The sequence below is a fragment of the Vipera berus genome, assembly GCF_964194415.1.
Source record: "Vipera berus genome assembly, chromosome: 3".
In the NCBI taxonomy this organism is placed as follows: Eukaryota; Metazoa; Chordata; class Lepidosauria; order Squamata; family Viperidae; genus Vipera; species Vipera berus.
Window position 1 is genome coordinate 88,760,531 of NC_138204.1, and position 27,369 is coordinate 88,787,899.

The 27,369-nt window shown below is 42.3% G+C and overlaps 1 protein-coding gene across 2 annotated transcripts in view; it reads left to right on the forward strand.

Annotated features, from left to right (window-relative positions):
* The window catches only part of BCAR3 (BCAR3 adaptor protein, NSP family member), a 97,125-nt gene that overhangs the window by 22,814 nt on the left and 46,942 nt on the right, over nucleotides 1–27,369 (forward strand). For both annotated transcript variants that reach the window (XM_081324156.1, XM_081324158.1), the window contains one exon: nucleotides 13,180–13,219. In XM_081324156.1, the coding sequence (XP_081180282.1) occupies nucleotides 13,180–13,219 (40 nt within the window). The remainder of the gene's footprint in view (nucleotides 1–13,179; nucleotides 13,220–27,369) is intronic.

A 27,369-nucleotide genomic window follows, 5' to 3' on the forward strand; every position in this document is an offset into this window, starting at 1 on the left:
GGAAAGCCGGATTCACTTAACAACTGTGTTACTAACTTGGCATCTGCAACGATTCACTTAACAACTGGCAAGAAAGAGTGTAAAATGGGGCAAAATTCATTTAACAGATGTCTGACCTAACCACATAAATTTTGGGCTCAACTGTGGTCGTACGTCAAGGACCACCTGTTGTATTATTATTATTTTTAAAGAATTTTCAGCAACTCTACCATCTTGCAAATAACTATTAGCCTTGGCTTGTGTTTCTTTTGGATTTGCACGTCCATGGAATTAGTCTAGGGTTAATGTAATCAAGTACACAGAAGCTTGACCGCCACATGTTTGTTGATGGGATTAGGTTCGGCAAGCACCATCTGGAAATAGGGCTATGACCTTACACCACACCTTATCTGTTAGGGTTACCCATGCTTATTTTGATGGGGTTGGGCCGACACGTCATATCCAGCTAGGGTTATGGCCTTGTGAGTCCTGTACCATGAGGGGTGGGGGTGTGGATGATGCACGTCACATCCGGGGAGGAGGGCTGCGCACATCACTTCCGTTTATGGGCATGGCCTGGTGACGTCATCAGCACGTGGCTTTGTTTACTTTGATGACATCACTGATCAAAACTACTGATAAGTTCCATTAAAAGTTTGTATGGGAGGGATAGTAAGGGTTATAGGCCACATGATCAGGAAGATTTTAATGTGTTTGAGCAACATGGTGGAACTAAGGTAACATTCGACATACGACCGACAATCTTTGCTGGCCTGGCGAGTTTCTAGTGGTTTTGGAACTGTTGGTGAGACCGTTAAAAGTCGTTGGCGCTGTTTGAATTTGTTCTACCAGCAGCAAGATCTGACTGCTGGCCCAGTGATGGATTGTATTGCAAATCAGGGCTGTTTCCAGAGGAGGCAGAGGAGGAGAGGACCTGGAGCTTATGGAGTGAAGGAACTGGATGAGGCTGTCGGCAGGCCCAGAGGAAGAGAGAGAGGCTTTTGGAGGAGTTGGTGGCAGCAGCAGCGTGCTCCAGGGGCGAAAAGAAGCAAGGCCTCTTTAAGGAAAAGGTGGAAGAGTCAGGATCAGAAAAAGGAAAGAAGGCGAGGTTGTCAGAATACAAGCGAATTTGAGGGCTAATCAACATGGAGCCCCATTTCCATCTGTCCTGTGTGCCATTGTTCACTCCCTAGAGACTAAAATGGACAATGTGAAATTTGAGCGGGCCACGAACAAGAAGTATATATCGGAGGTGGTGACCCTTTGAGAGCTGTATGCAACGAAATTTCATTTTGATGTATGCCGATTGGTGTACATTCAAAGTGACAATAAAGTTATCATCATTATCATTACCACAGTACAGCCAAAACGTCTGTATGATCAGCCTCAGCTTATGTGAATTTAGCTTATTCACATGTCAGGGGTCTTCAAACCTGGCCCTTTTATGACTTGTGGACTTCAACTCCCAGAATTCCTCAGCCAGCGTGTCTAGCATTGCTCAGATATAGATATTATGACTATTGTTTTTCTTTGCCTTTCAGTATTTGAAACTTCTTACTGCCATTTGAGAACAAAAATTGGATAATTTTGTCCAAAAGATGCAGTTAGTTTTTGTGCACACAGCAGGGACTGGTGAGTGTTGGTCATAAACAGTCACGTACAGGCATTCTTGTGGGGTGGATCAAGAAGATACCCTTTTGACCTTTTGGGGTTTACCTTCGGGTTGAATTCTAATGTGTTTCTCTTAACAATTTGGAAAATGTCTCAAAAGTTCCAGAAACTGAAAAGGCAACTTTAGTTTGACTTCACTAATGGTCTGGCGATTAGTTGTTCATGCATAACAAATCCAGTTTTGAACTGAACTTGTGTGTGTGTTTGTGTCTGTGTCTGTGTTTGTGTGTGTGTGTGTGTGTGTGTGTGTGTGTGTGTGAGAGAGAGAGAGAGAGAGAGAGAGAGAGAGAGAGAGAGAGAGAGAGAGAGAGAGAGAGAGAGAGAGAGAGAGAGAATCAATTAGAAGTAGAATTGTTTAACATAGTCCCAAGTATCTGAAACTAGGCACACTGCAGGGTTGCTTCTCCAGGTATTCTCAGTGTGCAGAGGAACTAGCACTCTGATATTCATGGTTTGAGAGGATATTTGCTAACTCACCACTCTGGTTTGCTCAAAGGCTGATTTTCAGACAAGCTAAGCAGGAACAGACTTGATTGGGAGCTGATTAGGAAATCTCCAAGCTACAGGCTAAAGTAGGGGTCTTCAAACGTGGCCCTTTTATGACTTGTGGACTTCAACTCCCAGAATTCCTCAGCCAGACAAGCTGGCTGAGGAATTCTGGGAGTTAAAGTCCACAAGTCATAAAAGGGCCAAGTATGAAGACCCCTGGGCTAACAGTGTAGAGTTGGAAAAACATCCTGGAGGATTGTAGCAGCAACCACTGTCATATTTTTGCGGACAAAACAACAAGGAATTATCCACGTAGTTGCCAGGAGATGAGTTCGACTTGAGGAAGATTCTGCATAAGATTCAAGCTAGGCAAACTGGGCAGGAGACAAGAGCTACCACATGATTTCTCTAGAAAGAGAACTTTGGTGACCCTTCTGGCTTTTTGATGGACTCTTTTATCTTTTTGCTTCAAACGAGGAATGGCAAGGGACAGGTGGAAATGTTCTTCTGGTGAATTGGAGATTCAGTGGTTTGGTGTAAAAACTGAACCGTGTCATGCCAATTTCTGTCCACATAGTGTTCAGGGTTTTGTTCTCAGCCTTAATTGTTTAAAAACAAGCATCTGAATAAGTAATCCAGTTGGTCTGATAAACCTTTGGTTCCTCTTTTCTTGAAACACTGCAGACATAAGTGTGTTTACTTCCCATGTGCCCATGTGCTCACATGGACAATAATACTCCAGGAGAACTGATCTGACAGTATGTACAGACTTGTATCATGATGTATATTTAATTTTTCAAATATGAATTTAGTGATCTTAAACTGGGAGCCTTTCACACCTGCTTTACCTATAAACATGTAATGTAAATCTCAAAGCACCAGCATTAATGGCTGATGCATAGAAATGGGTCTCGACCTAAGTAAAAATGTCTGTACTTTTCAAATGGGATTGATAGATTTAAATGAATGAATCTGCAAGTGCGTAAAAGTAAAAAATGCATTGTAAGGACATGAGACAGGTGTATTTAAACTTTACTCAAAGAGAGCTTGCTAATTCATTAGAGTCCATTTGTGAAGTTCCTGGCAGTTAAGAGAATTGGGGGGGGGGGAGGAATCACATTGACATCTATGGGGGATGGCTTTTATTCTTTAAAAAAACTGCATTTGGAAAGCTATTAAATATCAAAAGTACAATTTTTTTCAAGAGGCAACAGAATCTCCATAGACATCAGAAGTGACAGGTTGTGCTATAGTAGTGCTGACATTATAATAATAAAGTGGAAACCACAGTATATTTAATATGTAAGTAGTTGAAAGCATGGATTTGTCTTATTAACATTATTTTAAAATAATGTTAGTAAGACAAATGCATTTTTTTAAACTGCAGATAGTGCTCAACTTATGACCATAATTTCAGTTGTAAGTAATGACTGTTGTAAAGTGGATCACCATGTGACCAGACCCACTTTTATGACCTTTTTTTGCAGTGGTCAATAAACACTGATTTATGGCAAAAATGTAAATTGTGGTCATGTGACTTTGAGGTGCTGCAAACAGCTGGCTGAGGAATTCTGGGAGTTGAAGTCCACAAGTGATAAAAGGGCCAAGTTTGAAGACCCCTGGTTTATTCCATCAATGGCCTTTATTAAATAAAGTAATGGTGAATGTTGAATCTTAGTGTACTTCCAGAGCTTATCCAATGATCTGTCATATAGTGATTGTCTGCATTTTCACGGCCTAGCTTTAATAGTCCAGATAAATTTAGTTAAAAGTCAGTGTAGTGCTACTCCATCTTCCCACTAGAATGGGATTTTTTTTCTGGCATAAAGAAAAAGATAGACTGCATGATGGGAAAACCTTGGATGGGTTAAAAATAGAAACCCTCCATAAATGTCTACAAATAAAGCTGGGTTATTAGACAGTAAAATGTCACTTACAAAGTGGTGTTTCAGAATATTAGTACACTAAAGATAACCACATTTACAACTGGCTTATTTTACTCCTAGTGTGTATATGTTTCTGTTTTAGTGCTTATGGTAGGAACCAGGGTGTGTCCAGAAGTTAACATTTCTTTTAGATGGGAAGTTGTTTGTTTGTTATGCTAGTTCTCTTATCTTCTGAAGGATGAAACCACTTTTTCTTTCCAATGCTAATGAGCTACATCAAATGGCCCTTTGTTGACATGGGAATTGGACTTATCTGATCACTGGGAAGCCAAACAGTCCCGGGAGTCAGTGCTTATGACACCGCTCAGTTAGCTGATTTTCATCATGTATCAGTAGAAGTTGTCCTTACAGGAAAGAGCCTGTAAGCAAACACACTAGAGACGAGGAAAAAGAGGAATGACTTGAGGTTCTCCAGGAAGGCAAACATCTTCAAATTAGGAACTTTATAACGCCAGATGAAAAGCAGCTGATTAAGGTGGTGAGACAAGCTTTCAGCTAAATTGATGTAAGAGGACTCCTGTGCAGCTGTGTTTGAGCTGAGTTATAATCCTGTAGGTTTATTGCTGGTGGCCTCATAAATGTTAATTAGAACTGATGAAAAGAGCAACATTAGCAGTTCTCTTTATTGGTTTTCTGGGTTTGCCTGCATATGGGTGTGCAAAATAACTGAGAGAAAGGTAATTGATAATCTTAAGAGACATAGTATTTTCATGTACAGAAGAGGACCTGTAACCAGAAATCTTGCAAAGGAAGAAGAGCACACACACAGAGAGAAATAAAAACAATGTGAAATTGCAAAAGCTTTATTGTTTATGGAATTTTTTAGAATCTCTCTTTATCAAAAGACACACAAATAGTGTTCGGGGCAGTAGCTGGACAGTATTTTAACTACAACCAGGATTCCTAGTGTGCTACTGGGACTTTTGATACCACCCAGACTCCCTGCCCACTCTTTTTGAATTTTAAAGTAGATTCTTTTGATTTTCAACAGAAAGGCTGCGTGCTACAGAGTAAACAGCCAGCTTCTTTATTTCCAAGAATGCAGCTGAGCCACAAATAGGCTTTATGAATTCTTTTAGAAATTTAGCATTATGGATAGGGTAGTTACAGTCCTGTGCTTTGTCTGTAAGGGTGTCCACTTGCCCAGAAAAAAGATGAAGAAAAAGCAGAGAATATCCTGTGTTAGAAGAAGGTAGTAATTGGTGTTTTCTGACTAATCATGCTGATGGTGATTGTGGATATCGGCAAACCCTATAGCCGTTGTCTCAGAGAACCTGAAACTTGGTTTCAAAATTTTGAATGTGCCCATCAGCTCAAGAAAGGTGGAGAACTTGCATTATAAGCTTTGTGAGGTTTTTTCTCTCTCAAATGACTTGTTCCCAAGTTCATAAAAATATGTGTGTAAATGAAAAAAGGAAATTGGAATGTCTCAAATAGTCATTATATTTTTTCTGATTGGTTTTGATGTAGGTGTCCACACCAAATGAAGCCTGCATCAAAAATTATGACAACACATGCATGGTGGCATTTATGAAAAAGCTCTCTCCCTTTTTGCCTTCTGATGTCCAACACAAGTATGTAGGTTGTGAGGCTGGTTTTGCCTTCTAGATGTGCATGAAACACATTTCCCAGGTTCATTGTCCACTTCCTGCAACTGGAAAATGCTAGATTGGGAAAGACTCAACCAATGATTTGAGATCTGTTCTATTTTTTTTTTAAAAAAGTTGTTCTCTACTTGGATCTTGGAGATGCAATTAAAATGGATAATGATTATTACATGAACTGTGCTGGTTAATATTTCAAATAGATAGTGAACTGTTTAGTTTACCAAGCTGAACCTCTACTATTAGGAGTTTCTTTTAATAGAGAGATACAGTCTGTCTCCTTGTCCTGAGCTCCCTTTACTCTGCTTTGATGAGTGCAGATATTGTGACTGTTGTGTTTCAAATCCGGGTTAAGCCATTGTTTTGTAGCCTGCTTAATTAAAGGTTACATCTTTTGTTCTCTTTCTTTCTCCTAGTAGTGCTTTGTGTGACCCAAGTGTTATCTGCTTTAATTGCTGAAGATAGGGGTGATTTTGTCATATCTGGTGAACATATGAATTAGACCTCAGATTTGTAGAGGTCACAGAGTTCAAAATAATCTGATTTCAACAATAGACAGAGGTTAGAAGGTTCCTGGTCTGATTAGTTCCAAAGTAATGTCTCCCAAAGTTGGATATTGAATTGCTAGCACAAGATTAACTTAATAAATATCCTTTTTGAAGCTGCCGGGGTGGGCTGGTGGTGATGGTGCTTGTCATTCAGCACCACCAAAAGCTTTTTCCAGTGGAAGAGCAAGATTAATCAGTTAACAAAAACAGTGTATACCAAAAACCAATACATGCATTCAGCACAAACTCATAAGAACTATCTTTTTTGTCAGTTACCTGGTGTAATTAAACACTAACAAATTTATTATGGTTTATAATGTATGTTTGTTAGTCTCTAAGTACAGCAGTAGGAGAAAGAATCTGGTGTTGTTCAGACTTTTTTAGATTTTGTCTGCTATCCACTCTAATCCCCATGGCTAGCAGTAAGAAATTATGAGAGTTCAAAGTTAGGATCTATTATAGTTAGAGGATCGTGGGGGAAAGAGAAAAAAGTTCATATCTGATTTTTCCCCCCTTACTATAGCATATGTGAATTTTTGTTTAATTACTGTATAATAAAGTTGATTTACAAGATATTGTAATGCTTTATTCAGAGTGATTTAAAAGAAGATCAGCTTCTATTCAATACAGTATTAAACCTGGAAAGTAATTTGAACCCCTAATTGAGTATAGTATCACCTTTACATCTGTACGTTTCTGCTCATTTATTATTTTATTCTAAAACTACAGAGTACCGGTTCAATTCATTTACCTTCATATGCTATATTTTTTAAAAAGTCTTATTTCAGTATTATTTAAATTACTGCTTAGAAAATGAAAGCGGTTTTCACTGTCTCTTTAATGATTCAACCCCTCTTATTCATCATTCCAATTAATAAAAGTACATTTAAAAGCTGTCTTCTAATCATTTTGGCGGATAGGGGGTTGGATAGAAATAATTTCTTTTCACTCACATTTGGGAAAAATGATGATGGAAAATGCTATAGGTCTACTCAGTGAAACAAACTATTTTTTCCCTTCAAAACCCAATAATACTTCCTACCATTTCAGATATGTACTATTAATATTATAAACCTGGCATTTTGTGGTTTTTAAATATTTTCTTAATGAATAGAATGTTTATGGTATTCAGTAATGCCCTGTAGGAAGATTACAGTCCTTTAGAGCAGATGTTTCTGGAAGTTTTCTGAGTATTGTTGTTGTTTGAATATTGCTCAGAGTTCTGCCTACTGGTTTCAGGTTTAAGAAATTGGCTTGTCAGAACCTCTAACAATACAGCTCTTAACTGAAGATTACATGGAGAATGATTCACCAAACCTGAGTATATAACTCCTAACTCAGACCTAACAACATGTGTAGAATAGGAGGCCTGCAATATGAACCATTGCTGCAATTTCTCCTAACAGGCCAGAATAAGCTCCAAATGACATTCACACCCACCCACCACCACTCCAAACTCCCCCCCCCCACAAAAAAGGCAGGATTTGTGAGACTCTTATTAGGAGAAAAAAAATAAAGTAGACTTCTTTTTAAACACCTAAATCAAGCAACCCCCCCTTTTTATTTTAACCCCTCCACAAGCAGGAACATATTAACAAATACCAAAGACACAAATGTTTATTATGTCCTTAGATCTGAATATATTGAAAACACTAGCTATTTAAAATAGAATCAGGAGCAACTGGGGCAATATACGGTACACCCCTCCCTTTCTCATTGACAATTCACCTTGTCCAAAGGAAGCCCTTTAAATTGGTGCTCAACCCAGAAATTACTTTTCACAGCCAGCACGGAGATTCCGTTCAGCCACACAACATTCCATTCTTTCATAACCTCAAATGTTCCTTTGTTTCAACCAACTAATTTAAAAATGCTTGATATGACTCCATGTCAGGGGTCTTCAAACTTGGCCCTTTTATGACTTCAACTCCCAGCCAGGCACACTGGCTGAGGAATTCTGGGAGTTGAAGTCCACAAGTCCTAAAGGGCCACGTTTGAAGACCCCTGCTCTATGCATTATTATCATTACAGTGTTATATAGAAGGGCTAACCCAACATTCAGATTTCTTTTAGAATGGTACTTTGAAATCAGATTTACTTTGAAATCAGATTTTCAGATTTTTGCTGACCATTTTGAAACTTCAGATTGAGTATATTGAACAATATACTAAGTCCTAAGTCTGCTGGCGTTCACCCTATTGACCCATGACTGTTGTGTTAGGTTTGCCACCAGCCATATTGCGAAATTCGCAGATGATACAACAGTAGTGGGCCTTATTCATGATGACAAGGTGGCAGCTTACCGCAAGGAGGTTGAGGGGTTGGTGAACTGGTGTAAGGAAAACAGCCTAGTTTTAAATAAATATCAGAAAAACCAAAGAGATCATTGCCGATTTCAGAAAAGGCAGGACAGCCACACTTCTCTGTGCATTAATGATTCACCTGTGGAGATGGTTAGCAGCATCAAATTCCTGGGTGTGCAGCTAACAAGTAGGCTGGCTTGGTCGCTCAACAGTGAGAAACTGGGGAAGCGGGCACAGCATCGCCTGCATTTTCTGTGTCGCATGAGAAAAGCACAACTTCCTTCCCCTGTCCTGACCACTTTTTACAGGGGGACGATCAAGAGCATCCTGTCATACAGCATCACAGTCTGGTTTGGAAGCATCACTGCTTTAGACAGGAAGGCGGTACAGAGAGCGGTGAGGATGGCCGAAAAGATCATTGGCAATTCCCTCCCCTCCATCCAGGACATAGCACAGAAGCGTTGCTTGAGCAGGGTCCGTAAGATTGTCTGGGACACTACACATCCTCTTCACGACCTGTTTTCCTTGTCACCTTCTGGGAGGAGGCTCCGTAGCAGAACATCCAGATTCAGCCATAGTTTCATTCCATACAGCATTAACCTTGTGAACTCTCAAGCTTCCTCCTTCGGTTATATATTCAAGATGGACAGTATTTAATATTTATTTGTTATGTAATGTAGGGGTGTGGGTCTATACATATGTTGTACATAGTATGGTTAGGTGTGCGTCATGTATGTGTTTCACTTTGAGAGCAGGCAACTAAATTTCATTTTTGATGTGTGCCGTTGTGCCCACAGTAAAAAAAAATGACAATAAAGGTTATCTTATCTTAATAGACATTTCAGAGAAAGGAATAGATTTTTAGTCACAATGGATATTTTCAAGATTACTGGAACTCTCTTTATATTGGGGTTAAAAAAGTTGCACTGAATTCTCAGGGGTGTATAAATGACTGTAGTCTAAATTGTTTCCAATCTTATTATTTCCCATACATCCATTCTTATTATTACTTTATTGATTATTAGAAACTACTAGCATTTTATAAATTGTGCCAGTGCTCTGGATAGGTAGTCCATTGTGAGTTTAATTTTTTATAATACTACCGTATATACTTGAGTATAAGCCGAATTTTTCAGCCCACTTTTTGGGCTGAAAAATTCCACTTCGGCTTATACTCCAGTCAACAAAAAAACTTACCGAGGACTTGTGCGCGGCCGAGGCTTTGGTGCTTCCGGGATCGCGCGCACCTCTCCCAAGCCACCGCCATCCGGAGACCTGCCGAAGTTTGGGGAGGTTTGGGGAGGTGCGCGCGCACCTCCCCAAACCTCCCCAAACGTCGGCAGGTCTCCGGACCTCCGCGCCTTGCCTGCCTGCTTCTTTCCGCAGCGGAAAGAAGCAGGCAGGCAGGGCGCGGAGGAACGGAGACCTGCCGACGTTTGGAGAGGTTTGGGCGCCTCCCCAAACCTCGGCAGGTCTCCGTTCCTCCGCGCAGACCTGCCGACGTTTGGGGAGGTTTGGGCGCCTCCCCAAACCTCCCCAAACCTCGGCAGGTCTCCGTTCCTCCGCGCAGACCTGCCGACGTTTGGGGAGGTTTGGGCGCCTCCCCAAACCTCCCCAAACCTCGGCAGGTCTCCGTTCCTCCTGCCGACCTTTGGGGAGGTTTGGGCGCCTCCCCAAACCTCGGCAGGTCTCCGTTCCTCCGCGCAGACCTGCCGACGTTTGGGGAGGTTTGGGCGCCTCCCCAAACCTCCCCAAACCTCGGCAGGTCTCCGTTCCTCCTGCCGACCTTTGGGGAGGTTTGGGCGCCTCCCCAAACCTCGGCAGGTCTCCGTTCCTCCGCGCAGACCTGCCGACCTTTGGGGAGGTTTGGGCGCCTCCCCAAACCTCCCCAAACCTCGGCAGGTCTCCGTTCCTCCTGCCGACCTTTGGGGAGGTTTGGGCGCCTCCCCAAACCTCCCCAAACCTCGGCAGGTCTCCGTTCCTCCTGCCGACCTTTGGGGAGGTTTGGGCGCCTCCCCAAACCTCCCCAAACCTCGGCAGGTCTCCGTTCCTCCGCGCAGACCTGCCGACGTTTGGGGAGGTTTGGGCGCCTCCCCAAACCTCCCCAAACCTCGGCAGGTCTCCGTTCCTCCTGCCGACCTTTGGGGAGGTTTGGGTGCCTCCCCAAACCTCCCCAAACCTCGGCAGGTCTCCGTTCCTCCTGCCGACCTTTGGGGAGGTTTGGGCGCCTCCCCAAACCTCCCCAAACCTCGGCAGGTCTCCGTTCCTCCGCGCAGACCTGCCGACGTTTGGGGAGGTTTGGGCGCCTCCCCAAACCTCCCCAAACCTCGGCAGGTCTCCGTTCCTCCTGCCGACCTTTGGGGAGGTTTGGGCGCCTCCCCAAACCTCGGCAGGTCTCCGTTCCTCCTGCCGACCTTTGGGGAGGTTTGGGCGCCTCCCCAAACCTCCCCAAACCTCCTGCAGGTCTCCGTTCCTCCTGCCGACGTTTGGGGAGGTTTGGGCGCCTCCCCAAACCTCCCCAAACCTCGGCAGGTCTCCGTTCCTCCGCGCAGACCTGCCGACGTTTGGGGAGGTTTGGGCGCCTCCCCAAACCTCCCCAAACCTCGGCAGGTCTCCGTTCCTCCTGCCGACCTTTGGGGAGGTTTGGGCGCCTCCCCAAACCTCGGCAGGTCTCCGTTCCTCCGCGCAGACCTGCCGACGTTTGGGGAGGTTTGGGCGCCTCCCCAAACCTCCCCAAACCTCGGCAGGTCTCCGTTCCTCCTGCCGACCTTTGGGGAGGTTTGGGCGCCTCCCCAAACCTCGGCAGGTCTCCGTTCCTCCGCGCAGACCTGCCGACCTTTGGGGAGGTTTGGGCGCCTCCCCAAACCTCCCCAAACCTCGGCAGGTCTCCGTTCCTCCTGCCGACGTTTGGGGAGGTTTGGGCGCCTCCCCAAACCTCCCCAAACCTCGGCAGGTCTCCGTTCCTCCTGCCGACCTTTGGGGAGGTTTGGGCGCCTCCCCAAACCTCCCCAAACCTCGGCAGGTCTCCGTTCCTCCTGCCGACGTTTGGGGAGGTTTGGGCGCCTCCCCAAACCTCCCCAAACCTCGGCAGGTCTCCGTTCCTCCGCGCAGACCTGCCGACGTTTGGGGAGGTTTGGGCGCCTCCCCAAACCTCCCCAAAGGTCGGCAGGAGGAACGGAGACCTGCCGAGGTTTGGGGAGGTTTGGGGAGGCGCCCAAACCTCCCCAAAGGTCGGCAGGAGGAACGGAGACCTGCCGAGGTTTGGGGAGGTTTGGGGAGGCGCCCAAACCTCCCCAAAGGTCGGCAGGAGGAACGGAGACCTGCCGAGGTTTGGGGAGGCGCCCAAACCTCCCCAAAGGTCGGCAGGAGGAACGGAGACCTGCCGAGGTTTGGGGAGGTTTGGGGAGGTGCCCAAACCTCCCCAAAGGTCGGCAGGAGGAACGGAGACCTGCCGAGGTTTGGGGAGGTTTGGGGAGGCGCCCAAACCTCCCCAAACGTCGGCAGGTCTGCGCGGAGGAACGGAGACCTGCCGAGGTTTGGGGAGGTTTGGGGAGGCGCCCAAACCTCCCCAAAGGTCGGCAGCAGGAACGGAGACCTGCCGAGGTTTGGGGAGGTTTGGGGAGGTGCGCGCGCACCTCCCCAAACCTCCCCAAACTTCGGCAGGTCTCCGGACGGCGGCGGCTTGGGAGAGGTGCGCGCGATCCTGGAAGCACCGAAGCCTCGGCCGCGCGCAAGTCCTCGGTAAGCTCCGGGCGGTCACTTGCTTCGCGTCTCCTGAGGGAAGGGGGGGCGACTGGAGCGGGCGTGTTTCCTCGCCTGCTGGGCGCCGCGATTTGCCCGGGGAACGCGCGGGCCCCGAATGGCAGCGTGGAGCGAGGAAGCGGACAGCCAGGGCTTCCCCGAGAGCCGCGGCCACACAGGGTATTCCTGTGTATTCAGGCTTGCAAAATGGCGGATCGAGCCTCTGCTGGCGGCAGAGGCTTGCAGAACGGCGGATCGGCTTATACTCGAGTCAATAACTTTTTCCAGTTTTTGGGGGTGAAATTGGGGGTCTCGGCTTATACTCGAGTCGGCTTATACTCAAGTATATACGGTAATTTTTTTGCTGGCTTGATAGCTCATCCCATGTTTGCTGAATGGCTGGAAAAGATCGAGTGCTAAATATTGTCCAGATTCTGATTAATTACTGTATATCTCTAAATATTGCCATGACACAAGGCTGGGATTGGATCTTATAATAAACATGATTTATTTTATTGTATTTATTCAATGGGGAATAATAAAGTTAAGGCATGGATCATGTTTATAAACCATTATGGTAAGAGCTGCACAGGAAACTGGATTATGGTTTCATATGATGTGTGAATTCAGTCTAGAACCTGTTCTAGATGCAAACTGGAAATAAAATCAAATCAGTAGCTGTTTGAGATCAAAGAGGCAGACAAATGTTGCGTTGGGTTTCTGATGCTAGAAAAAGGCCAGGAATAAATCTGTCTTTCCACCCTGTTTCCCCTGATTTAACTCACTCTCCTTTTAAAAGAGATAGTATAGAAGAGGAGTAACAAGATAAAACTGATTTTGTTTTAAATGACACAAAATGATTATACACACTGGCTAACATACTGCTACTTCTTTTCAGAGACCAGAGTGCTATGGATCCAGCTTTGGAGTATGTGAAGGTATGAACTATGACTTAATATTTCCATAATTTAAAAAAGAACCTTAAAACCTCTATTTTATTAGTAAATTGTAGTAATTGTGATATTGTATTCCTTCTTTAGTTCATTAAATCTAATATATATTATGGTAGCTTAACTTTTTGCAATGTATGGCAGTGAAAGCTGGACCATAAGAAAGGCTGAGCGCCAAAGAATTGAGGCCTTTGAACTATGGTGCTGGAGAAGACTCCTGCGAGTCCCTTGGACTGCAAGGCGATCAAACCAGTCAGTCCTAGAGGAGATCAACCCTGACTGCTGTTTAGAAGGCCAGATCCTGAAGCTAAAACTCAAATACTTTGGCCACCTAATGAGAAGGAAGGACTCACTGGAGAAGAGCCTAATGCTGGGAAAGATTGAGGGCAAGAGAAGAAGGGGACGACAGAGAATGAGGTGGCTGGATGGAATCACTGAAGCAGTAGGCGTGAGCTTAAATGGACTCCAGAAGATGGTAGAGGACAGGAAGGCCTGGAGGAACGTTGTCCATAGGGTCGCGATGGGTCGGACACGACTTCGCAGCTAACAACTACAACAACAGCTTAACTTTTTTTAAAAAAAAAAAGAGAAAATGATAGCTAATTAGATTACTTGACTGAAGCTTGAAGAAAGCAAGGTCAGATTGCAAACTTAGTAATTAATCACCACTGTCACTAAGAGCTTTTTCATTTTCTCTTGGTAATATTCCAGCAATCATTCTGTTGTATCAAAGAGGATGAAAGGAAATTTGTAATTTGATCATCACTCTCTTGCTTTGCCACAAGCTGCTTTAATAGGAACAGAATGCCTATTTGTAGGAAAGATTCATTCCAAATGCTGAAATGGTGAACCAGTGTTGGAAAGAAAGCCAAGAAAACTAGAGCAATTGGTAAACCCCGAATCTATGTAAATTCTGGTTTATTGTGAACAAGCAGGATGCTAATGGGACTAAGATTACTCATTCCTGCTTGTACTACAAACAAGACATGTCAAACTCATGACATCATGTGACATTGCGAGATGTATCAGGGCTGTTTTGCCATTGCTGGCAATAGTGTGGGTGCAGCTTCTGGATGATGCGTCCAGCCCACGGGCCAGCAGTTTGACATGCCTGAACTAAAGAAACTAAAAATGCTTTGTTTAGCCTAAACATGAGATTATTAGCTTGTTGCTCTCTTTAGAAGCTGAAATAGTAATCCAGAATTGTTCTTGGTGTACAGGTTTATTCTGTTTAGCAGTAGCAAGCAGGAAGTCTGGATTCAAACAATACACTAAAACAAGGAAGGCCAACTAGGCTGGTTAACTTTTTTCCATGTGAATGGTAACCATATTTTTATTTGGGTTTCATAATGGGTTAAAGTATTCCTATCAGTTAAGTCAGTTGTTGGTCACAGAGTCATCCAGATGTTTAGACTGAATTTGGCATTTTTATCCACCTATAAGTTCAGGGGTGTCAAACTGCTGTCCCACAGGCCGGAGGCATCATGGCGAAACCATGCCCACCCCATTGCCGGCAATGGAAAAAAAGTCACGATACATTGCGACACATCACATGACGTTGAGAGTTTGACACCCCTGCATTTAGATCATTCCTGAGGACCTGAGATAGGCAGATGTAGTTTGATGGTGTTAAAGGCATTGTCGCAGGACGTAAGCTGTTCCAGGCAAAACTATCTTTTGCAATTGACTGTCGGGTACTTTATCAGTGCCAAGGATGTTCAAACAGTGTTCCAGTTTTGGGATTGCACCAAGAAGCCTATTATTAATGGTATTATATTTGCTTTCTTTTGCCACAATGGTTTGTAGTCATTATTATTATTTTATTCATAAAGAAATTACTTTTATTTATCAAATTTATATGGCTGACATCTCATAAGAAGTGACTCTAGGCAGTGTAAAGCAAAAAAGATATAAAAACAATAAACATGTCAAATACAGTCATATAAACGCACATGTACACATATTGACATACAGACACACACAAGATTTGATCAGCAATGGAGCCACCTCATTGTCCCCTGAGATCCCCAGGCCTAATGACAAAGCCATGTTTTGAGGGACTTCCATAAAATAAGGAGGAATGGAGCTGACTTCACTTTGGGGAATGTTTTACAAGGTGGACACCAAAAGAATGAAGCCTTCCTTGGGCTTGCCAAGTATAATTCCCTGAGAGACAAGACCTACAGCATGACTCTCTTGCCCAATTTGAAGGGACAAACAGATGTAATTGGGGAGATGGTACCTCACCCTATGGCAACGCATGAGTTCACTCATAGTTTCATCTAGGTGCTTAACAGGAGCAGAGAGAGCACCGGGCCTTATAGCAGTGGTGGCAAACCTATGGCACGTGTGCCAGAGAAGGCACTCAGAGCCCTCTCTGTTGGCACACCACCGTCGCCAGCAGCAGGTCCATCAGGCTGCCACCACTGCCTGGAGCAGGAGCCCCACCCAGCACAAAGGAGACAAAGCAGCCAACTAGCAAGCTTGAGTAGAGGTGGTAGAGCAGAGGTCACCAACCATTGTCAATTGGTGGACTGGAAGAAAAGGGAGAGGAAAGCATTTTACATGTGTGCATGCACACACGGGGCTGTGAGCGTGCATGTGCTGCAAATGGGGCGGGGCTAGAGCCTGCATGATAGTCACTAGCCCTGCCCCGTTCTTGCATGGTGCAGCACCTTGTATCAGCACCCGCAGCGTCGCAGCAGCCATTTTTGCGCCTTGCAGCACAGTGGCCCGTTTTTGCATGCCAGAGGTGGCACTCAGAGGTGCCTCCCTGCCCCTCCCCGAGGGCACCACAATGCTGATGCGGCCCTGGCACTTTGCGATAAATAAGTGGGTTTGGGGTTGCAGTTTGGGCACTTATAGCATCCCACATAGTAGAGGCCAGGGGTGGGCTCTCTCCTTCCCAATCCCCACTGACTGGAACCAACCTTGGAGAAAGGAGGTGAAGCAGCACAACACAGCGTCTCATGACTTTAGTCATGGAAGTGTGTGTATTCATGTAAATTATATTCAAAAACTGCCAAGCAACAGCTCTACCAACATCCAAGGATGATGTGGTTTATTTAGCAACTATGCTTCTAACTCATCTACTTTAGGTTTTCTTTTTCCTTGCAAATATACCAGTGATAAATCTTTCTTGTTTACCTTGAACTCAGAGAGCTAATTGCCCCTAAAGGTTGTCCATTGGTGATTGCACTTCTTCATTTTAGATAATCTTTGACACATGCCTATTACAGAAGGAAGTGACTTTGATAAGCAGGAAGCCATAAAAATAAGCCTTAAATTGCAATTCTCTGCAGCGGGAGTAACCTTTGAAATAGATGGAACTTCCAGGTAATCTCGAATAGGTCATACCTTGGAACTTCCGAGTAACCATGTATAGATCAACTGTGCCGTATGAAGTAATCTAGGGATGTGCTGTAATCAGATTATCATTCCAGGCTAATGGGGGATGTGGTTCCATGTCTGTTGAGAAGCCATTGCTTGCTTTTCAGTTTGTCTAGTTTTCAAAGATGCTTGCAGAATTTCCAACAGGTAAAAAGGCCTAGCAGGAATAAATAATGGCTCAGTTAAATATTGATGAGAAGGCTGGTGAAGATATGCAAGGGTTGTAGCTGTGTAGGTGCAATCACTTAACAGGGCCAGTTTGGTTTAGTGGTCAAGGCATCAGGCTAGAAAACAGGACAGCATGAGTTCAAGTCCTGCCTTAGCCGTGAAAGCCAACTGGGTGACTTTGGGCCAGTCATTCTCCCTCAGTCCTACCCACCTCACAGGGTTGTTTTTGTGGGGATGATCTGGGAGGGGGCTCGCCAACTACTGCCTGGAACCAGCCTCGTGTCTCCTCCCGGGCCGCATAAACCAGCCAGGAGGGGCACGGGTCCAACGAACAGGTGGTGGAGCTCAGCCTCCCCATCATCCTGTCCACATCATCAGGGGAAACAGGATCGAACTCAGTCCAGATAACATGCTCAAGACCGTCCGATTCCTCCACGTCAGACTCTGCCCAGTCAGAGTCCAAACCGGCCCGGATCTGAGTGATTTTGTCCGTCAGATGATGACTAAACTCCTCGGCCCGTCCCTGTAAGGGATCCTCCCTCACCTCCTGGTTAAGAAGGGAGCAAGTCACCCTAAACAGGGCGGCCGGGCAATTATCTGCGGACGCAATGAGGGCAGCGAAGTAATTAGCCTTCGCCATCCTCATCGCCGCAAGATAAGACCTTATAAAGATTCTTAACTGCAATCGGTCAGATTCGGATCGGCTGGATCTCCAACAGCTCTCTAGACCCCGTCTCCTACGCTTCATCTCCCGGAGCTCCACAGAAAACCATGGAGCCCACCGGGATCTGCGCCGGGTCAGGGGTCGCAAGGGTACAACACAGTCGAGCGCCTCGGTGGCAGCCCTTTCCCAGGCATCCACCAAGGCGTCGGCCGGGCTGTGAGTGAGGGGGATAGGTATAGACCCAAGCGCCGTCTGGAACCATTCCGGGTCCATTAGGTGCCTGGGGCAGAACCACCTAGTCGGTTCCGCAGCCCAGCAGCGGGGGGGTGGCATAACGGAAGACCAACCGCAGGAGGTGATGATTGGACCATGACAGGGGGACAATAGTTGGCGAGCCCCCTCCCAGATCATCAAGCCACTGCCCAGATAAGAAAACTAGGTCGAGAGTGTGTCCCCCCTATGAGTCGGACCCTGAATTACTTGGGTCAGGTCCATGGCCATCATGGAGGCCAAGAACTCCCGGGCTAACTCAGATGACCCTCCCAGAGAAGGTAGGTTAAAGTCGCCCAGAACTATAAGTCTGGGAAACTCAACCGACAACCCTGAGAGGGCGTCGAGAACCTCGGGCAGGGCCGTTGCCACACAGCTGGGCGCCAGGTATGTTAGCAACAAGCCCAACTGAGCCCCAGGGCCACACCTCAGGAGGAGGGACTCACTCCCGCCTATCTGTACAACAGTGGACTCCCGCGGACATAAGGTCTGTTTGGCCAGTTTTAAGAAAACAATGGCATTTTATGTTGTGCTTATGTTTTAAGGATGAGTCATGCCAGCCATTTCAAATCCTATACATCCCCTCCTTTTGGACAGTGCATTTTTTCTAGGTTTAGTTGTCTCATCTGCTTTCCTTTGGTTGGACAAATAATTTTGTATGTCCGTGAAGAAAACAATTAGCTGTATTTTGGATGTCAGTGAAGAGATTTGTCTAGAGATGTTTCCCTGAAAAAGCAGAAGCAGAAAGAATTCGTTTCATTTCCTACCAAGGTTGCCCAGAAACACACGAGGATATTTTCAGTGCCCTCATTTGCAACATCAATAAGGATTGGAGCCTCTACAAGCAATAGTTCTCATGATCGCTGTACGCAAATACTTTTTATAACATTTAAAGGATTGATGCATTAGGTCATTCTGTGGTTCTAAAAAAGAGAGCTGCTCATTATACAGTGCTGGTCCCATAAACAGACAAATGTGAGAAGAAGCCATTGGACTGTAGCTCCTCTTTTGTTTCATCAGCAAGGCTGGTCACAGTTAAAGAGCTTTTTTAGAAATTGGCTTTTATTTCCCAAGTGAATGCTGCGCTGAGCTGTCTGCTCCTCTTGCTGGCTGTTTAAGAGAATCTATGAAAGGAATTTTGCCCTTAGATGTAAATCACCATCATCGCCATCCTCTGCAGTGAATTATTATTTTTCATTTCATTTTTTAAATGACGAAGTGAAAGAGAGAGAGAGCTGCTAAGGATTCTTGTACTTTGCCTAAAAATGTACATAAGTGGACTCACTTCTTTGAGTGAGGTAAGAAGACCAAATAATACCAGCTATGAGTATAAAAGAAGATGGTTTCAGGGTATTTGTAACAAAATTTGTAGATCTGTTTTCTAGTTCTCTTCTTCCTTGATAACCTAACAGTGCTAAAACTGGACTTTAAAAAAAGGAGAACTAGTTCCTATTCTGGATTTTAAAGAAGGAACATGGAAAACAATATTAGTTTCATACTGTAAGTGAGCATCATTATATTCAATAATTATAGATCATCATTTTTTGAATAGTGCTTTGATGAATTAAGATCATCTTAAGGGAACAGTTTCAAAACTCAGTAGTTTTTCTAGGATGCTTACGGTCAGAAGTGATATGGTTTGGGGTTCTCTCTCTCTCTCTCTCTCTCTCTCTCTCTCTCTCTCACACACACACACACACACACACACACACACACACACGAATAATGTGTAGATTGAGGTGATGTAATCACCAGAAAGGGGAATAAAGTGAATAAACTCTTGTTGAATTGTAGTCATCCATGTTGAGTGCCTTGCTAGAAATGTTAGCTATGTCATTCAGCTTATACAGCTCCCTGAAATCTTTTCACCTGATTGAACTGATGTAAAGTTTATCATGGGAATTGGGACAAAAGTTGGAAGATAAAATTGTGCCCATGTTTTGCTTGTAGATATCCATAGACCTCTGGGTTGCACCTCTAGAGACTTCAGTCCTTCACAGCTATTCTTAGGTTCTTAGGACATTATCATTGACTACAGAATTAAAACACTTTAATTATGCCTCAAAGATTCTTTCACCTGCTTTCTCAATCCACTAGCAAATATGTAATTTGCTTGTTTATGCCTTTCTGGGTTATGGGTTCAGGGAGGAAGAAGGCCTTATATATATTGGTTCTACTATTCTCAAACAATTTGAATCTCAGTGTTCTCCATTTGGCAGACCACGGGAAGGAAACGAACCAAATGCAAAGAAAGGAATGGGGGCAGCAATCAAAAATTTGGCCTATAAAGAATGGCTTTTGAGAAAAGTGACTGAGAGAAATATGAAGGGATATTACACAAAGAAGACCACAACCTATAGTCTTTCAACTCAGAGTATAGGACATGGAGAGAAGCAGTTAAGTCACGGGGAGACATGAATTAGCCATCGCAGAATCTCTTTTGAATACAGTATGTCCCTTGGAACAGTCATTCCAATGACTTAACTTTCAGTTAATCCTAGCCTCAGGAAGGTAATATAATACTACGCTTGTAGAAACTTGCCAGTGATGACTTTGTTAGATTTCTGGTATTTCTTCCAGAATATGACGTCCTACCTGCTGAAAGTGAAAGAGTCATGATCAGGGCTATACAAGTGTTAGATAAGCAAGGGAAGTTCCAGTGCTCAGCTTCAGAAGTTTAACCTGACATCTGTCATTTGCAGTTTTCTCAGCAGCAATATTGAATTCAAACAGATAGAATTCAAAAAAACTATCTATCTATCTATCTATCTATCTATCTATCTATCTATCCAGGGCTTTTTTTCTTATAGAATGCTCAGAACGGTGTTCCGGCACCTTTTTTTTTTGCAAAAAAAAAAGTTCCCTCTATTGGCTTTCAAAAGCCTATTGGAGGGGTAAATCTTGGCTCTTTTTTATGACTCGTGGACTTCAACTCCCAGAAATCCTGAGCCAGCCACGCTGAGGGGAAAGAGAGAGGTTTCCAAGCTGAGCCTTGCTGGCTCAAGAATTCTGGGAGTTGAAGTCCTTGAGTCATAAAAGAGCCAAGGTTGCCTACCCTGCACTAGAGGAGGACATTAAAATTATTTACAAGGTTACTACTTTAGGAACTAAACTTTTAGAATCTAAAACAGCTAATTCAAAAAAGCCAACAGGAAAGAACCTCACATTTTTCATCTGGTGCTGTCTTTTGGAAGGTAAAATTAGATAACAAAATAATCTGTTTCCTATGTTAACATCTCTGCAATGATATCAATAAAGGTAACAGGAAAGAAATGAGAAACATTTTTCTCAATGTAATATGTCTGATTTAGCTGATGCTAGAAAAAAAATAGTATCTTTTGTAAATACTCTTGAAAACTATTTTGAATCTCTAACCATCTATTACAACTAAAAGGTAAAGGTAAAGGTTCCCCCGCATATGCGTGCTAGTCGTTTCTGACTCTAGGGGCCGGTGCTCATCTCTGTTTCAAAGCCGAAGAGCCAGCGTTTGTCCAAGAACGTCTCCATGGTCATGTGGCCGGCATGACTAGATGCCAAAGGCGCACGGAACACTGTTACCTTCCCACCGTAGTGGTCCCTATTTTTCTACTTGCATTTTTACGTGCTTTCGAACTGCTAGGTTGGCAGAAGCTGGGACAAGTAACAGGCGCTCATTCTGTTATGCGGCACTCAGGATTCGACCCGCCAAACTGCCGACCTTCTGATCGACAAGCTCAGTGTCCTAACCCACTGAGCCACCGCGTCCCTTTTCTATTACAACTAAACCACTTTAAATTAAACAATTCTTAAGAGTGAAATATTCTTAATTTGGACTTTACTTTTACTGTTTGGACTGTTGTGTGTTTTGAAAAATAGATTATTTAGAATCTAGTTATGTTGCACTTCAGTCTTTAAATAAATAACCTAGTATATACATAACAATATATGATGTTTTCCTTGGTGAGTTTAACATCAATAACATTTGTTAAAAAGGCTAAAATAATTTCTGGTGGTATTATCTGTACATTAAAATTTTGTTTAGTCACAATCTTTCACTTTTCACATTCTGGACAAGCAATGGTCATGTATCCTAGCAAAAGATGTTACATATGTGCATAAGTGTAGTCAGTAGCATATGCCTTTTTAAAAATATCAAACATGCAAAGAAACAAAAATAAGTCCAAAATATCTGTATTACATCCAGAAATGCCAACTTTGCAACCACTATTTCTCATCCATAACTATGGCACCCTAAGGAACCTGCATACATGCAAATGCTTCTCTGGGATCAGTAACGCAGCAGGGATTGCTTTTTCCTTCCAGTAACAGATTGCTGGGAAATACCAAACATGGCCTTGAGAATTCCAATGTTTTGTTACAAATTTTTCTGGATGTGGTTGGAAAGAGGCCTAGAAATGCCAGCACAAATACTTCACACTTGCTGAACGTGCACACTTGTTCACACACTCACTTACTGCCCCAACGCTTCCAAACGCCATTTGTTCATTCACTCACTCACTTACTGCCCCATTGCTTCCAAACACTTCCAAACGCCACTTGCTCGCTTACTCACTGCATTCGGAAGCAACGGGGCAGTAAGTGAACGAGTGCTGGTGCCGGAGGCCATCAGCTGTTTGGCGCCGGAGACCACTGCCACGAGGAACACAGCTCTGGGTCGGGGTTCAGAGCAGCTCCAGGTGGGGGCTCAGCACGGGCCACGGCGTGGCAACTGCAGGGAGGGGAATACCCACGGCATGTGGCTCCGAGCCACAAGGGCGGGGGTGCAAAGGACGGGCAGCAACGACGTAGCAAGACACCGGCATCACTCCCAGTGACAGCACCTCTGAGTTCCGACACCGTTTTTTTTTTAGAAAAAAAGAGCACTCTTATCTATCTATCTATCTATCTATCTATCTATCTATCTATCTATCTATCATCTTGCTATCACATTTTGGAACTGCCTGTTACCTTCACAGAGGGACTCTTCTTCTATTTGTTTTACTATCCAGTCCATCATACACCATAATTTTGCAAATATAGATGTTAATAATTTGCAGTTTTTAAATTCCAGACATTTAGTTTATGCATTTAAATTTAACAAAGAAATAAATTTCATTAGAAATAGTATTTAATTTGTTAAATGTAATTAGATATATTATTTTATATTACATTTAATTATAAATATTATAATTTATGTTAAATTTAATTAAAAATATGTTCAAAGCATGTTCCTTGTAGTAGTATGCTGCCCTCTAGTGTAACAAATCAAACTGGCATTTCTTGCAATCGTGAAGAGAAAGTACAAGAATTGATAACCACCTGCTTGCAAACTGTAAGATGTATTTCAAAAGAGGTCTTCAGATATGGAGTTGTTTTCTCTATACTGACTTTATCTGATTCTGTTACCTTGCACATCTGTATTTGGAACTTATTATTCAAAACTCCTGGAATTTAAAATATTGCCAAAAATATGTATAGAGATAGTTTCTAAACCTAGAATAGGTTTGTGTTGATGTAAAGCTAGATATTTTGCATTTGTTGAAATCCTACAGAACTGCAGATGGTACAGAATTAAAAGTTTTTCCAAAAGGTATTTCATTTATATTACTTTATATTGAATTTGTATTGTGAAATGATTGACACTATTTCATTGAGCTAAAATGGTCCAGTATAATAGTTTAAAAATTAAAATTGTAAAGATGATTGCTATCAAGTGTCTATATCTGAAGGGAAAATGCGTATTTGGTGCAATTAAAATCTCACATATTTGGGGAGCAGTAATGCTACATGCTAACCTATGGAGATCTGGCATACATCTTAGTGGATAGATTTATTATTTACTAAGATGATATCTTAGTAACTCTTATTTTTGATTAGGACAAACAAACAAAGTCATTGGTATAAAAATTTGATATATAAATAAATCTGTACAATGGACTTCAGAAGAGGCAAGAAGCAAGGAAAATAGTTTCTTTTTACAGGCACTGAGGGAATGTAATAAATTTAGAGGAAGTAAAATAGCTTTGGGGTAGTTTCTCCCCACCAAAATGACTGAGGACTTTTCAATTGAGGAATTTCTTGGTATTATAAAAAAGCTAAGCTTTGGTGCCCAAGGCTCACTGGGAAGCAGTAAAAGTTGGCATTTCCCTCCCTCAATAAAAATGAAAGGACATTTTTATGTCAAAATAGGGAGCCATATAGAGCAAATGGGATAAAATACTAGCCTGAGGAAAATGTGTTACCTCTTTAAGGCAATTGGAATGCATGCCCTGCTTGTAAAATGGAGGCATCATTTATGTGAACGTGTACCTGTGCATGCACATGGTTATGTAGCTTTGTCTTGAAACCATTCATTATTATTATTATTATTATTATTATTATTATTATTATTATTATTATTATTATTATTATTATTATTATTATTATTATTATTATTATTATTATTATTATTATTTTCATCAAACACGTCTGTTTTTTTAAGGAACACAATAAATCAACTATACTACAACCTTTCCCCCCTTCCTCTCCAGTCTCCCAGTTCTGGGCTACCATTTTTCTGATACGCTGTACCATTACTTAGAATTGAAACTTTATAATAGTATTTTTATTTGGATTTATTTTGCTAGTAACTATGCTCTTCATGATTTTTAGACTTCATTATACTTATCTATTTTTCTCCTATGAGTATATGCATAGAAGGATGTCATGCTTCTTTTATTCAATATTTTGTTTGTATCTAGCCTTAGGGCTATAATAAATTTGAATTGATTTTGAAAAAATGTTTTTTCCCCAAAGAATATATTTTCAACCTATAGCTCTTAACCATATGGGGGAGCCAGAGTCCAAGTTCTCAGCATGTGGAATTTAGAAATGGACTCAAATTCTGTAACAAAGGAAACTGAATATGAAATGATTTGCAGAGGGAAACTGCTTAATTAGAAACAGCACCAGTAGCAGAGCTTTATCAAAGCCTACTAATTCATATCGGCAGTCTAATTTGAAAAAGCCACCTATTTTCCAAAAATGATAGCAAATCCTGATTTCCAAGGCAACAAAATATATTAGTAGTAGCAATTCCATCTGTACTTATGAAGGATGTGAGAGTCTCTGGAGAGAAAGAACTGTTCTGGGGACTCAAAAGCTCTGTGTAGCATTGTCGCAAGCAGTTGCCACGTGCAAGTCTATTACAGAATGGATTTTTCATTCATTTAGCCTGCTATGATTGGTTTGGAAACCCATGTACACCAAAGCAATTGTCAAAGAAACTGCTGAATTATATCTTTATAAGCTAGTTCAGGAAACCTTTTGCTGTTTGAAAATCACATTCCTGTGGAGTTTTATAGATTGGGGACAAAATGGCAACAGGGGGATGGTCAGAGCCAAAAAAATGTGGGTCATTTTTCTGCTTCTCCTTTTCTCTCACACACACTAATTTTGCTTTCTCCCCCCCTCCCCCCAGTCTCTCTGGTTCTGTGGACTCCCCAAAGGTTTGATCACTTAGGCTATTTCCTTATTAATGATTGAGAGCATCTTATGGGCTGTAATAATCATCCATGTACCAGTCTACAGTATTGGTACTGAAGACAAGCTTTATACAGCCACAATAATGACATTATAAATAACTAGTGAGGAATCATGGTTAGAAATTAGAGACTTGCAAATTGCCTGCACATTTATAGAATATATAGCAATTGTGTAAGGGTTTCATTTAGGCTGTTGATGATGCTCTTTTTAGCCTGTGCTTATAGTTTATTTACAGGTATCTCCTGTGGATTTTAACAGCTAAGAAGGCCAATCCCTATGTAAAATTGGTTAATAGATTTAGAGGGAAAATATAATATTGATATTTAATATTTATTACATTTTTGAGCCAGTCAGTGATGATTTCTAGATGGATTGTGTAAAAAATCAATACATAAAACCAGCAGCAGTAATCTGCACAGAAAAGAGGGAAATGTAAAATGCCAAAAAATAGCTGTCACAACAAGGGACATTAGAATTCTTTTTGCAAGGCAGGATTTAAAAGTTGAAATACCTGAAAGAAGTCTCTAGCACAGTAAAGGAAATAGAAGGGCACCAGGCCAGATGTCTTCAGAAAGGGCATTTCATGAATAGGGTAACATCATTTAGAAGATCCTTTCCCATGCATCCATCTCCCTACCTTCATTTGGGCCTCCGAAAATAAATTGCATGTGAAGAGATGCTTCTTTAGTTCATTAGCCTTTTCCTGCCTAGCATTCCCCAGAGCGCCAGTGTTCAGCTCCAGTGTTTTCCAGGCAGTTCGTTCATTGTTGAGAATTCTAGGAGTTTATATTCTTAGTTAGCTAACCAATTTATTAATTGCCTTCTTCACCAAAGCAATTATGAATTTAAAACAGGCTAACTATAACCAGCATTAAGCAAATCAAAACCACCCATATTGAGAAATAGTAATACAAGCACAGCCGTGAGTGAGGTCATAAATTGCCCTATCTCAGGCACTGTTAAATAAGCTAGATCCTTATGGCTTTCTAAATGGGCAACACCACTGGGACCATATAGACTATCCTAGTTTACTACAAGGATAAGCGAAATTAAGCAATTGCTTCTGACTTGACATTGCAATTAAGGAACAAAGTTATTAGTTTGATTAAATATAAGACACCAGTCCAGCGGCTCACAAACTATAATAAGTAAAACAATTAAAAATATAAACAAAATAAAATAAGACAGCCCAGACTACAAACAATTTTAAAACTAGGCACGGCAGCCTCCTCTCAATCTATTAACTCCAGACCTGACACCAAAGACAGATTTAAGGGCTTTGTGGAACCACACAAGAGAAGGTGTTGTTTGTATCTCAGTGTTCCTTTCCAAATATTTGTCTTGTGAAACCAGAAATGTTGGGCTGTTGCTTTGTTACAGTTATATTTTCCTTTAAAAAATACCCAAGGCAAGCTAACAAATCAACAATTGGATTATTATAAACTTTTACCCAACTAGAATAGTAATTAAGCCAAATAACTTTTTATATCATGGTTAGATTTTCAGATCTTGTATTAGAACTACACTTCTCCATTCAAGTAGCAGAGAGAGCAAAAATATTTATAGTCTGGCAAAAACTACACAGCACAAGGCTATTAAGAAAGGAGCTATTCATATAAACATTTCTGTCAATTGGCTTCATGGACAAGTTATGATTCATTTATTTCACAAGGGACTTTTAACCCTATCTAAAATTAACCATGGGATGTCTAAAATTAACCATGGGATGGATGATGTTCTCATGACTATAAATGGATGACTACATTGTTAAGGCTATTTAAGTTATTATCTCATAATAAATATCTTTTGGTCAAAAATTCTGGTAGCTATTTATAATAGTGAATTTAAAAAAAATTCTTTTTGAACATTGGCTGTGTTATGGAACTTTCACATTAAAAATACATGCTTCAGCCTTGAATAAAAAGGAAGTTCAAGAACATGTGTGCCTAAGCAGTGAAAATTATTATGATGGAACTTTTTGTGCTAGTTTTCTATTGGCAAGGTCTTGATACAAGAGAGCATTCCTGCTTGAAGGGTCTTGTAAGCAGAAAAATCTAAATTTCTTTCTTCTTTCTCATGACAAAGGTAGCTTTGGAATCCAAATGTCTTGCTCTAAAGTCTAAACCAGGGATAGGCAACCTTG